Here is a 13,464-nt window from a genome sequence, read left to right as displayed (position 1 = left end):
ACACATATTCCAATAAGTTGAAATATCCAGAAAAAATGAATTCATTTCTAGATGCAAATGATTTACCAAAATTGAACTAAGATAGAAAACCTAAACAGATCAATAGCAAGCAATGAGATTGAAGTAATAATAATAAGTCTACCAACAAACAAGAAACCAGGAGCAAATGGATTTACAGCTAAATTTTACCAAATCTTTAAAGAAGAACTAACAAGAATTCTCTTCAAATTATTCTGTGAAATAGAAAGAGAGGGAGCACTTCCAAAGTCATTCTTCAATCCACAATCAACCTGATACCAAAACTGGATAAGGATACATCAAGAAAATAAAATTACAGATCAATATCTTTAAAGAACATAGACACCAAAATCCTTAATAAAAGACTTGCAAACTAAATTTCAAAACACATTACAAAGATCATATACTTCAGTTCAGTTTGTTTCATCGTGGGGATACAAAAAGTGTTGTTCAATATTGGCAAACCAATAAATATAATAAGGACAAAAATTACATGATCATCTCAATAGATGCAGAAAACCTTTGACAAAACATGACACCCTTTCATTAAAACAACCCTGAATAAACTAGGAATAAAAGGAAATTACTTCAAAATAATAAGTGTTATATATAACAAACTCAAATCCAACATCATACTGACTAGGGAAAACTGAAAACATTTCCTCTAAAATTAGGGACAAGACAAGAATGGCTGTTCTCATCATCCTATTCAAAATAGTAATTAAAATTTTATCTAGAGAAATTAGGAAGGGAAATATAAAAATAAATAAAAGAGATACAAATAGGAAAGCAAGAAGTCAAATTTTTCCTGTTTTCAGATGACATGATCCTATATTTAGAAAACCTTAAAGGTTCAACTAAAAGACTTATAATTAATAATATTTGCTTACTTGGAATAATGTTATCCAATTGCTTCAAAAGTTTAAAGAGACACAGGTTCCTATAAAGCTCTTAATCAAAATACAGTTTAATAGAAAAAAACTGTTATTCAGTGGAAAATTTGTATCTTAATAATGAAGAGACTCACTGCATATAAAACTCTCCAAAGTATTCAAACACATTCATCTGGGATCCTGAAACATTTTCATTCATTAATTTATTTTTATTATTATTTGTAATATTAGGGATTGAACCTAGAGCCCCATGCATGCTAGGCAAGTGCTCTGCCACTGGGTTCCAACCCTAACCCCTGCCCCCTGCCTTTTTTTTTTTTTTGAGACAGAGTGTCACTAAATTGACCAAGGTAGCCTTCAATGCACAATCCTCCTGTCTCAGTTTTCGGAGTAGCTGGCATTACAGGTATTATAGGTGTGCTCCACCTCACCCAGCTTCCACTTGCTTTTTTTTTTTTTTTTTTTTTTTTGTGGGTACTGGGGATTGAACTCAGGTACTCAACTGAGCCACTCCCTAGCCCTTTTTTGTATTTTATTTAGAGACAGCATTTCACTGAGCTGCTCAGTGCCTGCATTTTGCTGAGGCTGGCCTTGAACTCAAGAACCTCCTGCCTCAGCCTCCCGCACCACTGGCTTCCACTTGCTTTTTAACAGGCTTAAATGAGCTGCATTAATTTAAGGCCAGTAAAACTTTTTTCAAAGTTTTTTAAAAATGAAAACCTAAGAGTTTTTTCCCTTTTACCTTTCTAGTCTCTAAAAAATGTTTACTGTCGATGCAAACGTCTAAATGGAATACCACAGACTCATAAAAATTACTTCAGTAAGCATATAAAATAGAGGGGAAACTGAAAACATAACAAAAACTAATATATTGGGCCTGGGGCTGGGGCTCAGTGGCAGAGCCCTTGCCTGGCATATGTGAAGCACTGGTTTGATCCTCAGCTTCACATGAAAAATAAAGTAATAAAGATATTGTGTCCCTCTACAACTAAAAAAATACTTAAACAACCCAATATATTAAGGTATATTGAAGTAAAAGGCTTAATAGCACTGCTTTATTGAGCAGTTCAAATTGTAAGGGAAAATGCAAAGCTTATAGTCCATCCAAGAATAGATGACTTACACTGCTAATAATGAATCTAAAAGAATTTGCGTAGTATATCTTGTATCCATATTAGAACAACTCCATGTAATCTGTTTTTGGGTCATATGTTATATAAACCAGATTTCTCTTTCATGTATTTTCCCAAAACAGGCTTACCCACCACTTCCTCAGTTAAAACACAAGGCCTATAATCATATGACAGTCCAACCATGTCAAATCTTCAACAGGAATAAAAAATTATTTAAAATTACCAAGGTCAAAACATCTTACTGATACCCAAAACATTGTTACCCTATGATATAAATAATGGTTCCTACAGCATAAAGATTGTCTTCAGCTCTAACAACAAAGCAAAGCTCCCTATATGCATAGTACCACTATGAGGTAGAAAAGGTAGCTGCTGGAACCATCACTTCTACAGAATCACGAAGTTAAAAGGGGTTGGAGGAAGCAGCTTCCCAGAAAGATTGCCTTCACGCCTCCTAAATTCCCGTGCTGGTGATCCAACCCAAGTATGTGCTAGGCTATTGCACCGCCACAGCCTGAGCTCCTGCCTACACTTTTGTAACCTGAGAAACCAGAGTATTAAGAAGAGGTGAAAACAGTTGGAGGTATAGATTCGAGGTTGAGCTTTTGCCTCCTATGTGTGTGAATCCCTGTGTTCAGTCCCTAGCATGAAAGAAAGAAAGAAGGAAGGAAGGAAGGAAGGAAGGAAGGAAGAAAGGAAGGAAGGAAGGAAAGGAGGGAAGAAAAGGAGGGAGGGAGACTGACCCTGTGCCTTACAGGAAATCAATGGTAAAATTAAAAGGGGAAGTAGACTGGAAGACTTCTCAGCCTGCCCTCTTGCCATAGAGCTGTACCAGCTAACTGAGAAATTGTCTTTTCTCTCCTGAGTGCCTAAAGCAACCATTTAAATTACATAGAATCCCTTCCCGTACATGTCCAGTGTGACCTCAAGTACTACAACAAGGAACCCTTCTGTCTGATGTGCAAAAGATACCCAAATGATAGTCTAAACACTTTTAAGAATAATTTTGCAGCACAATTAAGGCTTGATTCACTCAAAAATATTATTTCATTCTTCCCCAAAATGACTATTTTCAGTGCATCACAACTCTGGCAAAATTGGTAATAAAACTTCCAGTGGGTCTGTGGTATGCTGGGTCCTGACTAGACCACAGAAGAATACCAGAAAATTTCCTACCCAATTAACACTTTCAAGTACATCTTTGTAAAGGAAGAAGACATCAATTTTTCCCTCTTTTGGAAAAAGAATATCAAGAGTATAACTTTCTAGTGTGGTTAGCATCTTCTGATGGCATCCAGTAATTGTTATTTGTTCTTATAATTTTATTATTATAACTATTTTGTATTATTACCATTCCAAGTTGATTATCAGTCATATTTTCCATATATTTATATTTTTAATACAAAGGGAAGCCTTATAAAAGTTTTCAGTCCCTAAGATTATATCCAATAATATTAAGTCACAAGCAATTTTTATGAATCTATTCCTAATGGTCCCTTAATGCTAAATTTCACTATTACTAAAAATACAAAGGCAGGAACAGATAAAGGAATAACACTTTTGTATCCCCTTCACCTTTTCTTTCATTACTGATAAAATTTATATATGGAGCTAGAGATATAGCTCAGTGGTAAAATGCCTGCTTAGCACATATGAGCTCCTGGTTTCAATCCCTAGCACAAAAATAAATAAATAACATCTACGCATACACAGATATGCATATATATGTATACATACAAATCTGTATGTGTAAATATATACATATATATTGGAAAGCATTATTATTTTAATATCATTAGTATTTTAAAATTAAACTCTAGAAGCAAGAATAGATAATGTTCTCTGAAAACACGTTCTACCAAAATGTCATTTTACTTTCATTGATTCAACCTCACCTCCATGAAAATAATTAATTTTAACTGCCCCCAAAGAGTTAGCAATTTTCAACCTTACATTTTACTAGTTTTAGCTGCCAACCTAGGAAACCTGAGTACCCAATATACCTATATTAATCACCACCTAAAAAAAAAAGTTTGTGAACAAATATTCATTGTGACCTCAGTATATTCACAGTATCACAGTGACTGACACACAGTAAGACACAGTACAGATATTTGTGGATGTATTGATGGAAGAGCAGAGACTGCCTGGGTAGCAGGCAATGCATAAAAGAAAAGTGAAAGAACTCTAAATCCAGAGATATCTACAATAATAGGATGTAGACAATAAGCACAGAATCACTGAGGTGAGGACCAGTTAAGATCAAATGGAAAAAAAAATACAAAAAGGAGTTCAATCAGTCCTTATTTCAGTGCTAAATAAAGAGAAACAAATTATGTGCTGTAAGAGGGTAAAGCTGCAAGACAAAGGCAAAAAGTCAGGAAAAAGAAATGAAACACATGTTCACAAAACAGTAAGCAGATTAGTTTGTCTAAAGTAGAGAGTTTATGAAGGGAATCCTGGGAAGGAAGGATGCAAAGTCAGGCGGTAATGGCCAGATGCTATGCAGAACATAAATACTGAGAGTGTCAGCTGCCACCTCTTCTCCACACCTCCTTTAGAAAGCAGTATCCTCCCCCAGTCTCACAGCCACACCCCCATCATATGCTTTCCTCATCCAAAATTCCAGTAAAACAAAATTTCCAATAAAGTGACAAAAATGCTTAAAATCACAGAAAATTCGGAAAAAGAAAACAGGAAGCATAAGCAATTTGAAAATACCACCACACAACTTATGGCTTGAAATATTAATTTGCAATTCATATCTAGTCAATTTATATCCTGCCAAGTTTTTGTATACAATTTTAGAGTTGTTTGGTTTGGGTTTAGCAAATTTAACTCTGATCATTTTTTAAAAAAATTTTTAGTTGTTGATGGACCTTTATTTTATTCATTTATCCATATATTTATTTTATTCATTTATTTATATGTGCCTCACACATGCAAGGCAAGTGCTCTACCACTGAGCCACAAGCCAAGCCCTGACTCTGACTATTTTGAACAATGAAGTTTATTAAGAAAACAAATTAGGTTAGGAAAGAATCAGTACCAATTAAGTGCTCCTTATGCACCAAGCAAAGTCGTAAGGGCTTTATATACACTATTTCACTTAATCTTAATATTATCAAGTGTAATTGCTCCTCTATCTTCATACATATGAGGAAAAACTACTTGAGAGTCAAATGGCAAAGCTAGGATGCAAAAATGCCTAGAATAACCATGATTAGAATAACTACTGCTATCATCATCCAAGATATTTTCAACTTTTTACTAGAATCAGGAGAAAAGGCACTAAAAACACCAGTTCTATTTCAAATAGGCATAGTTTATATCCAAATACTTAAACACACTTAAAATTAGGCCAGTCCTCACTTCATAAAACACGTATTAAAACTCATGACTGATGCTATTGGAGTACTTGACTTTGATCCAAGCCATAGTCCTGAAAGAACCATGAGAAAGGATGTTTCAGACTAAACTAACTTCAAGCCCAGCGTATGCTGTCAAATTCTATTCTGATATATGGAACCCAGTAAGTCAATATTTAAGGAAAATGATGGAATTCCTATAAGCAATCTCCTTTCCTTCTACAGTTAAGATTTTCTAGCCTTTAAAAATTCAATGTAATGATTTAACAAGTCTTTGTATTCCTAAGGCATGTCCTTCTTTCTACTGATACTAAAATCAAGATAATCTTTAGAAAGGCCAATATGAGTATTATAAAATCAAAGTTCTAAAATATAAGATTTCGATTAACAAGTCCTACAAAAGCTCAATAACCCACTTGGTTTTATTTTATACACGTTGACAACAGATTTGGTTTTTAAAGGATATATCCTAGATGGGCCACATACTAGCTTAATGCCCTTAGGCAAGTTACTTCACTTATCTGAGCCTTGGTTTGCTCCTAAGAAAAATGAGGATAAGCAGCTATACTTCAAGACTGTTGAAAGGATTAGAGATAATTATGAAATGCACCAACACAGAGACCTGCCATTTAGAATTGCAATAAATACAGCTAACATCGTAATTCTAGACTTTATAAGCCAATAACAAATTGATGAGAAAAAACAAATTATGGGCTGGGGATGTGGCTCAAGCGGTAGCGCGCTTGCCTGGCATGCGTGCGGCCCGGGTTCGATCCTCAGCACCACATACAAACAAAGATGTTGTGTACGCCAAGACTAAAAAAAAAATAAATATTAAAAAAATTCTCTCTCTCTCTCTCTCTTTAAAAAAAAAGAGAAAAAACAAATTATGAGGAATTGGGAACTGGAGAAGAAACTAAAGATATCTCTAAAAATAACAATAAGGAGAGAGTCAAGAAACTATATAGATACAAAAACTGAGGCCACTAGCTTACACATTTAAATAAATGTTAAGGGCATCACTAATGTTTTTATAAGACGTTAACAATGATGTTTCTGAAGATGACATTAAGCCTTTTTAAAAAGATTAAATTTTTTAATTCTATGTGTTTTAAAAAGTGACAGATAAGCACATAATTGACTTGGCAAGATTCTCATCAAAATGATTTCACAAATTCGGGACACGGCTCAGTGTTAGAACACTTGCCTAGTATGCAGAAGGTCCTGGGTTTGATCCCCAGCACCAAAAAAAAAAAAAACCAGCAGCAAAACAAACAAAAATTGATTTAGCATCATATATATTTTACATGTTAGATATCCAAACTTTAATTAACTGCTAAACTATTACTGGGCTGGGATTAGACCTCAGACATAGAACAAATGCTTAGCATGTGTGAGGCCCTAGGTTCAATCCCCAGCACTACAGAAAAAGAAAAAGAAGGAAAAAAAAAAAAACTATGTGCTACCAAGCTTTTGTTACACCTAATGTGTAAATGAACCTATCATTTTTTTCTAATAATCATTGTAAAATATGCATTTTGAACAAAATAACCAAAAATTTAAATATAATGGACTATAACAGCATCAAGTTCTTTCTTTCTTTCTTTCTTTTTTATTTTTTTTTGAGTCCAAGGATACTCTACTCCTAAGAGACACCCCCAGCCCTTTTAATTATTATTATTATTACTATTTTCTTTTCTTTTCTTTTCTTTCTTTCTTTTTTTTTTTTTTTTTAAGACACATTCTCACTAAATTGCCAAGGCTAGGCTCAATCCTTTTGTTTCAGCCTCCCAAATCACTAGGATTGCAGTTATAAGCCACCTTGCCTAGCCCTCGGTTTCTTAATAGCTGAAACAAGATGTTTTGGTATCCCACATTGCTGAAGTTTTTTATATCTACCAAAGAAACAGAAACATGTGCCATGGAAATCCCTTTTCACTTGAATTTTCTCCCTACATTTGGAAGGAAGTAAAAAGTGAGAAACATCTGTTCTTTCCTTCAGATCTGACAACTCTCATCCTATGGTTTAAAAATAGAAGTTATTTATGAAAGGCTACAGATAAAATGATCACCTGCTTCAAAAGCAGCTGGAAATTAAATGATCCAAATTCATGCACAATCAAAGTCAAAGAACTCTTTCCCTAAGGACAATCCTAGCTGCCCAAACTCCTGGTAATTTCCAATACACCCATGAAATAGCAGAGGATGGTAAAGAAGCAAATGTAATGGCAGATAACAAGAAAAGAATCAACGGCCGAGAAACAGAGGCTTGTGTCAATCTGGAGTCCCTCTACCACCAGACAAACAGCGAGAGTTTCTATGAGAGTTGCCTCAAGAAAATCTGATTCACTTTGGCCAACAATCATCTTTCACCCAGCCCAAGGAAGAACTGATGTTCAACCATTAAAGGGGTATACTTTATTATCAACAGAAACCAGAAAACCTCATCAGTGAAGGCCTTAGAGCCTACAACAATTTTTTAACAGTTTTTACTCAATTGTCTTACAGTGCTGAATGTCAAATGCAAGTAATGAGAAAGTGCACCCATACACAAATCAGTAGACTCAGCTTCTGTCTCTAGCTATGCTTCTAATGAGTGTGACCTTGAGAAAGTTATTTCACCCTTTTTTCCTACCTCCATTTCCTACCAGTCATAAGGTTAGGTTAAACCCACTGATTTTTTTCTTTTTTTCCTAAACAAGGCAGAGAGAAGGTTAGTACATTGAAGTTGCTATACAAAAACATATCTGCTTGTCACTACATCTATATCTAATCATCAAATATTAAGTAGGCAATGTCCACATAAAAACAACTAACTCTTGTTTGTTATTTTTTTGGTACTGGGAATTGAACCCAGGGTCCCTCTACTACAGAGCTATATCCCCAGCCCTTTTATTTATTTCTATTTTAATACAGGGCCCCACTAAGTGTTGAGCCTGGTCTTGAATGTGTGATCTTCCTGCCTCAACCTCCTCAGGAGCTGGGTTTATATGTGTAGGCCATCACACTCAGCAAAATGACTTTACTTTTACTCTACAAGTTAAAGAAAAACAAACAAAAATGCCTGCCTGGAGACATCAAAAGGAACCAGGTGCTACCTAAACAAGGCTCTTTTTTTTTTTTAATTATTTTTTTTAAAAAAATTCTAATTAGTTATACATGACAGTAGAATGCATTTTGACACTTTGTACACAAATGGAACATAACTTCTCATTCCTCTGGCTGTACATGGTGCTGAGTCACACCAGTAGTATAATCATACATGTACATAGGGTAATAATGTCTGTCTCATTCTATGGTCCTTCCCATCCCCAGCGCGCCACCCCTCCCGCCATTCCCCTGTGCACAATTCAAATTTCCTTCATTTTTCCCTACCCCGCCCCCCCCCTACTGTGGATCAGCATCCCCTTCTCAGAGAAAACTTCAGCTTTTGGTTTTTTGAGATTGGTTTATTTCGCTTAGCATGATATTCTCTAGTTGCATCCATTTTACCTGCAAATGTAAGCACAGCTCTTTTGAGAGTCCCAAATTTCAAGTCTGAAAAGACTAGCCTAGCAAATTAAAATGATACACAGTTCCAAGAATATACTTCTTTTTTAAGAAAAATAAAAACTTCAATGTATTTCAGATCCTATGTCTCAGAACTCTGTTCAATACCTTTGACAATACCTTTTCTTACACTTTGCCAAGGAGATAAGCCACTGAATTCTTGATGTTTCCAGGATAGTATCCTGCATATAGACAGATAGGTAGGTAAGTAGATAGATAATAGACAGATTCCTGTGCACTGTCCTTTTTTTTCAATAATGGAGATGGAACCCAAAGCCTTGCCTATGCTACACAAGAGCTTTAACAATGAGCTCCTGCCCCAGCCCTCTGCATTTTAAGAGCTTTCTCTTCACTCAGTGAAACTTTGAAAGGCAGAACCATGATTGTGTTGGGGATGCAAGGCAGTGTTAAAACTTTTGGCTAGCATGCATGAAGTACTGGATTGGATACTTATCACTAAAACAACAAAACAAAAACAAGAGCATAGCCTGGCACAATGTGGCTGCCCAGTATGTATGTATATATGTGTATGTATGATCTATATATATCTGTGTGTGTATGTATACATACATATACAGATGTGTCTATAGGCATATATATGCTAAATGAATGAAACAAATTCTTATGCTAGTAGGAATAGCTATCACTAGTATTAATTATTGATAATCTTTTTTAGTAAAATATTTATATTGTTTCTTTTTAGTTATACATGACAGTAGAATTCACTTTGATACAATTACAAATGCATGGAATATATCTTAATTGTGAATAATTTTTGTTTTTAGAAAACTATATAAATGAATGCTATCTAAGGAGAAAATACATGATTTCTCACCAATATCAACTCCAAAAAATTGGGCTGACAGTGTAGCTCAAAGGGTAGAATATTTGCTAGCATGCACAAGGCCTTGGGTTTTACCCCTAGCACTGTAAAAAAATAAAATAAAATAAATGAATTAATAAAAATTAACTCAAGAACTTTCCAATCCTTTTCCATCAAGTTTTCTTTATTCCTTTCTTTTCTTTCTTTTTTTTTTTTTTTGTTGTTGTTGTGTGTGTTTGTGTTGCTTTTTGTTTTGTCTCATTTTGGTTTTTATAATTAACCTAGTTGGTTTAAGACTACAGACATTCCTATTTAATGAATCTATAATAAAGAGAAGAAAGGAAAAAAACAAAAAGCATGTACTTTTGAGTTCTGTAAATGCAAAATAAAATATAGCCCATAGATGAAAATGAAAATGTAGTCCAATAAAAATAGCTACCATAAAAATAACAGCATCTAGCCAGCTAAGTGTAAGCTGTCTTCATTGAGAAATTTCACCAAAGTAATTTCTATAAATGAGCTATTTATTAAAATAATAGAACATAAAATTTTTAAAGTGCCTTTCAAATTTTAGTCATTCAAATATTTATCACAAACCTACCAGCACTGACATAAATTTTCATATTTCCCCCTATTCTTTCAATTCTAACACTATTTCATTCAAAAAATTAAGAGTAGATGTTAAGTAAACAGGAAACAAACTGACACTGCCAGTGAACCCTTAAGGTAAGGCCTTGGGACCAACAAGCCTATAGCAAAGGATAAACTCATTCTGCTATTTGATTGGGTGTTTTCCCACAATAAACTGATCCTTCCACTGTGCATTCTATGTGTGAGTCTATAACAAATGGCTAAGGAAGAGAACTATCACTTGAACATATCTGGATATGCTTTTGGTCTTTTGATCTTCCCTACTTCCAAGTTAGAGAAGTTCTGGCTGGGTCACGGAAAAGAAAGAAGTTACTCCTAATACTCTATTGTATATTCATTTTCCAATAGCATGTATCAGATTTTCTTGTCTTTGCAAGCAGTAGTGACTGTTTCACTTCACAAAATAGCCCTACCTAGATTGCTGTAAGATAGAAACGACATATTACATATATATGTAGGTGTGTGGGTACTAGAGCAGTCAGAGATCACCTTTGGAAAGTACTGGAACAAATGTTTTGTGCCTCCAATACTGACCCTTGAGAAAGACCATGAAAAAAGTTGTTCTTTTAATGCTTTGGGAACGAAGAAGAAAAATATGACACAAAAGGAATTTATCTGCCTACTGGGGTTCTGAACGTTAGGAAAGAGCAGATATTTGGGAGAACTGAGTAGAGATGCCCTTTCCTGAGTTGATTTAGGTCAGACACAACTAAATTGTTCCCGTCGCCACCCTGAAATAAAATAAAATAAAAAACCAACAAGTATATATCCAAGGCAATCACTGAGGGATGAGCAGGGTTGAAAAGGATTCACTAGGAAGAGACTAGCAGGCCAGGGCCTTTCAGAACTGGGGAGGGCGGGTCACAGGGTAAGGCCCTGATTGGCAGGCGACCTGCCACCTGGAGACTAGCAGCAAGGCACGCTCACCTGTGAACACGTTCTGAAAGCCATCCGCAGTCCCCGGAGCTCCAGACACCTTGCCTGCCAGAGCAGGGGACAGGCCACCGCTACTGTTTGCAGCTGCGCCAGGCTCCAGAAGGTGCGCAGAGCCTCCTGCCGCCGGGGTACCGGCACCCAGCTCCTGAGTCCAGTCGGCTGAGCGGCTGAGGCCGCCTGCGAGGCTGCCTTCGGTCCGGTGCTTCTTGGCTGGGGCGACTGCTGAGACCAGGGCGGTTCTGGGGCCCCGGCTCAAGGAGGGCTCCAGTCGTCTCTTAATCCTGGGGCTCTGGCTAGGGGACTGAGACGGGGAGTGATTGGGTGAGCTGAGCTGCCGGGTGGTGGTCTTGATGTAACAGGGGGTAATGAGTGGGTAGGGCTTGAAGCAGCGCGGGCTGGGCGCGGGGCTACCGGGCAGAGAGGTGGCTGCTGCGGGGACCCTGGGCCCGTGCATCTGCTCCTCAGGCTCTTCATCCAGACTCTGCGTGACCTCTCCCACCTCTGGGCCCCACTCTTCCCCTGGAGAGCCTCGGGGAGCATCCTCAAAAGCATCCTCCTCTGCTTCCTCGTCTGTGTCTTCAGCTTCTCTTACGGAGGCTGGTACTGCGCCCTCCTCCGTCCTGGCCTCGGGAAATGGGAAGGCGGTGGAGGAAGGCGAGTCTGCTGCTGCAGACTGGGCCGGCGGTAAGCTGGGCGCCTCCGAGGCAAGGAGGTCCTTGGGGGATGGCGGCTGCTCTGGCACCCGGGACTTGGTGGTCTGGCTTTCAGGAAGGTCAGAGAGCGCGGATTGTGCCTGCTCTGTGTCGGGACTGCCTCGGGCCTCCTCAGCCCCTCCGCTCGGTCCCAGCAGAAACCCTTGGAGGCCCAGGAAGGCCCCGGGTTGAGGGAAGGCGGCAGCGGGGGGCGCTGCAGGCTCCTCGGAGTTCTGGAGCTGCTGCTGCTGCTGTTGCTGCTGCTGCTGCTGCTGCAGGCGAATCGCCTGCTGAATGTCTGAGAGCAAATCCTCTTGCTCCGCCGCCGAATGGAAGCTATAGATGTCTGTGTCCGAGCCCGAACTGGTCCTTTGTCCATCCTGCGCCCCTACCACAGTTTCCAAATCCTCGGCGACCGCCTGGACCCCTAACCCAGCCTCTGCAGGCCTAGGACCACCTGGAAGGGTTATCTCAAAAGGGTCCGCACACTCAGTATCCGACAGGCCCGTCTCATCAGCAGACAGGCTGAGGTCCGGGGTCTTGGTGACCAGGGAATGAGCGCTGTCCAGCTCCCCGGTCTGCAGGGCCTGAGAGTCCAACACATCCTCCCGGGAGCCGCCAGAACCTTTCCCTTTGGAGAGGTTCTTCCTAATCCGCAGGTTGGAAAACACGGAGGGTCTGGAGTCCGACTTGTTCTTCTTTTTGCCGGGTTCCCCGCCGCTGCCCCCTCCTCCCTTGCTGTGCTTGCCCAGAGCCTTCTTGCTCCCGCTTCCCTTCTTTGTAGCTTCCACATCCCTGGGCCCCACAGCATCCTCGGCGCCGCAACCACCGCCTTCGTGTAAGGCATCACCTGCGCTCCTCTTCAGCTTCCCATCCTGGTTCCCCATGTTGCAATGCCGCCGCTGTGCCGCTGCACCTTGGGTACTCAGGCCATTTCGGCCCTTCTCGGCTCCTGGGCCAGGCCAGGGGAGTCTTCAGAGCACGTTAGGCAGCTGGGCGAGCCGCTGGGAGAAGAGGCCAACAAGCCCCCGGCTGGCCCCGCTGACATCTGCTGCGGCTTTGCATAATGCGCGGCAGCTCGGGTGGCTGCCTTCGCTGCGGTTGCGGCCGGGGCTGGCTGGGCGCGAACATGCTCAGTACAGCGCACGGCGCCCGCCAATGGCTGTGCGGGACGCAGCTTGGGCCTGGCTCCCCGCCCGCTGCTGCCGCCCCCTTGGCCCCCTCTTGGCTCATCGCTGAACCCGAGCGCGAAAAACGTTTCCTCTATCCTGAGGACTTTGATTTCCACCGTGCTTACAGGATGCTTTGCCGCCCCCCACCCCTTCGAATAGCTCGTGGATTGGAACATACACACGAACTTCAAAGCTCTCGAACCTGCAATGAAAAAAAAGTTAAATAGAA

At 39.4% G+C, this 13,464-nt stretch overlaps 1 protein-coding gene across 1 annotated transcript in view; it reads right to left on the bottom strand.

Moving 5' to 3' along the window:
• The window catches only part of Fmn2 (formin 2), a 359,014-nt gene extending 346,064 nt beyond the window's left edge, over nt 1-12,950 (bottom strand). Inside the window, exon 1 of the mRNA XM_076832359.1 lies at nt 11,363-12,950. Within this exon, the coding sequence (XP_076688474.1) occupies nt 11,363-12,950 (1,588 nt within the window). The remainder of the gene's footprint in view (nt 1-11,362) is intronic.
• Nucleotides 12,951-13,464: the final 514 nt, after the last annotated feature.

This window comes from Callospermophilus lateralis, chromosome 13 (assembly GCF_048772815.1).
Source record: "Callospermophilus lateralis isolate mCalLat2 chromosome 13, mCalLat2.hap1, whole genome shotgun sequence".
Classification (NCBI taxonomy): domain Eukaryota; kingdom Metazoa; phylum Chordata; class Mammalia; order Rodentia; family Sciuridae; genus Callospermophilus; species Callospermophilus lateralis.
Note: the sequence above shows the minus strand (reverse complement) of the source record. Positions and strands in the feature narration are given on the sequence as shown.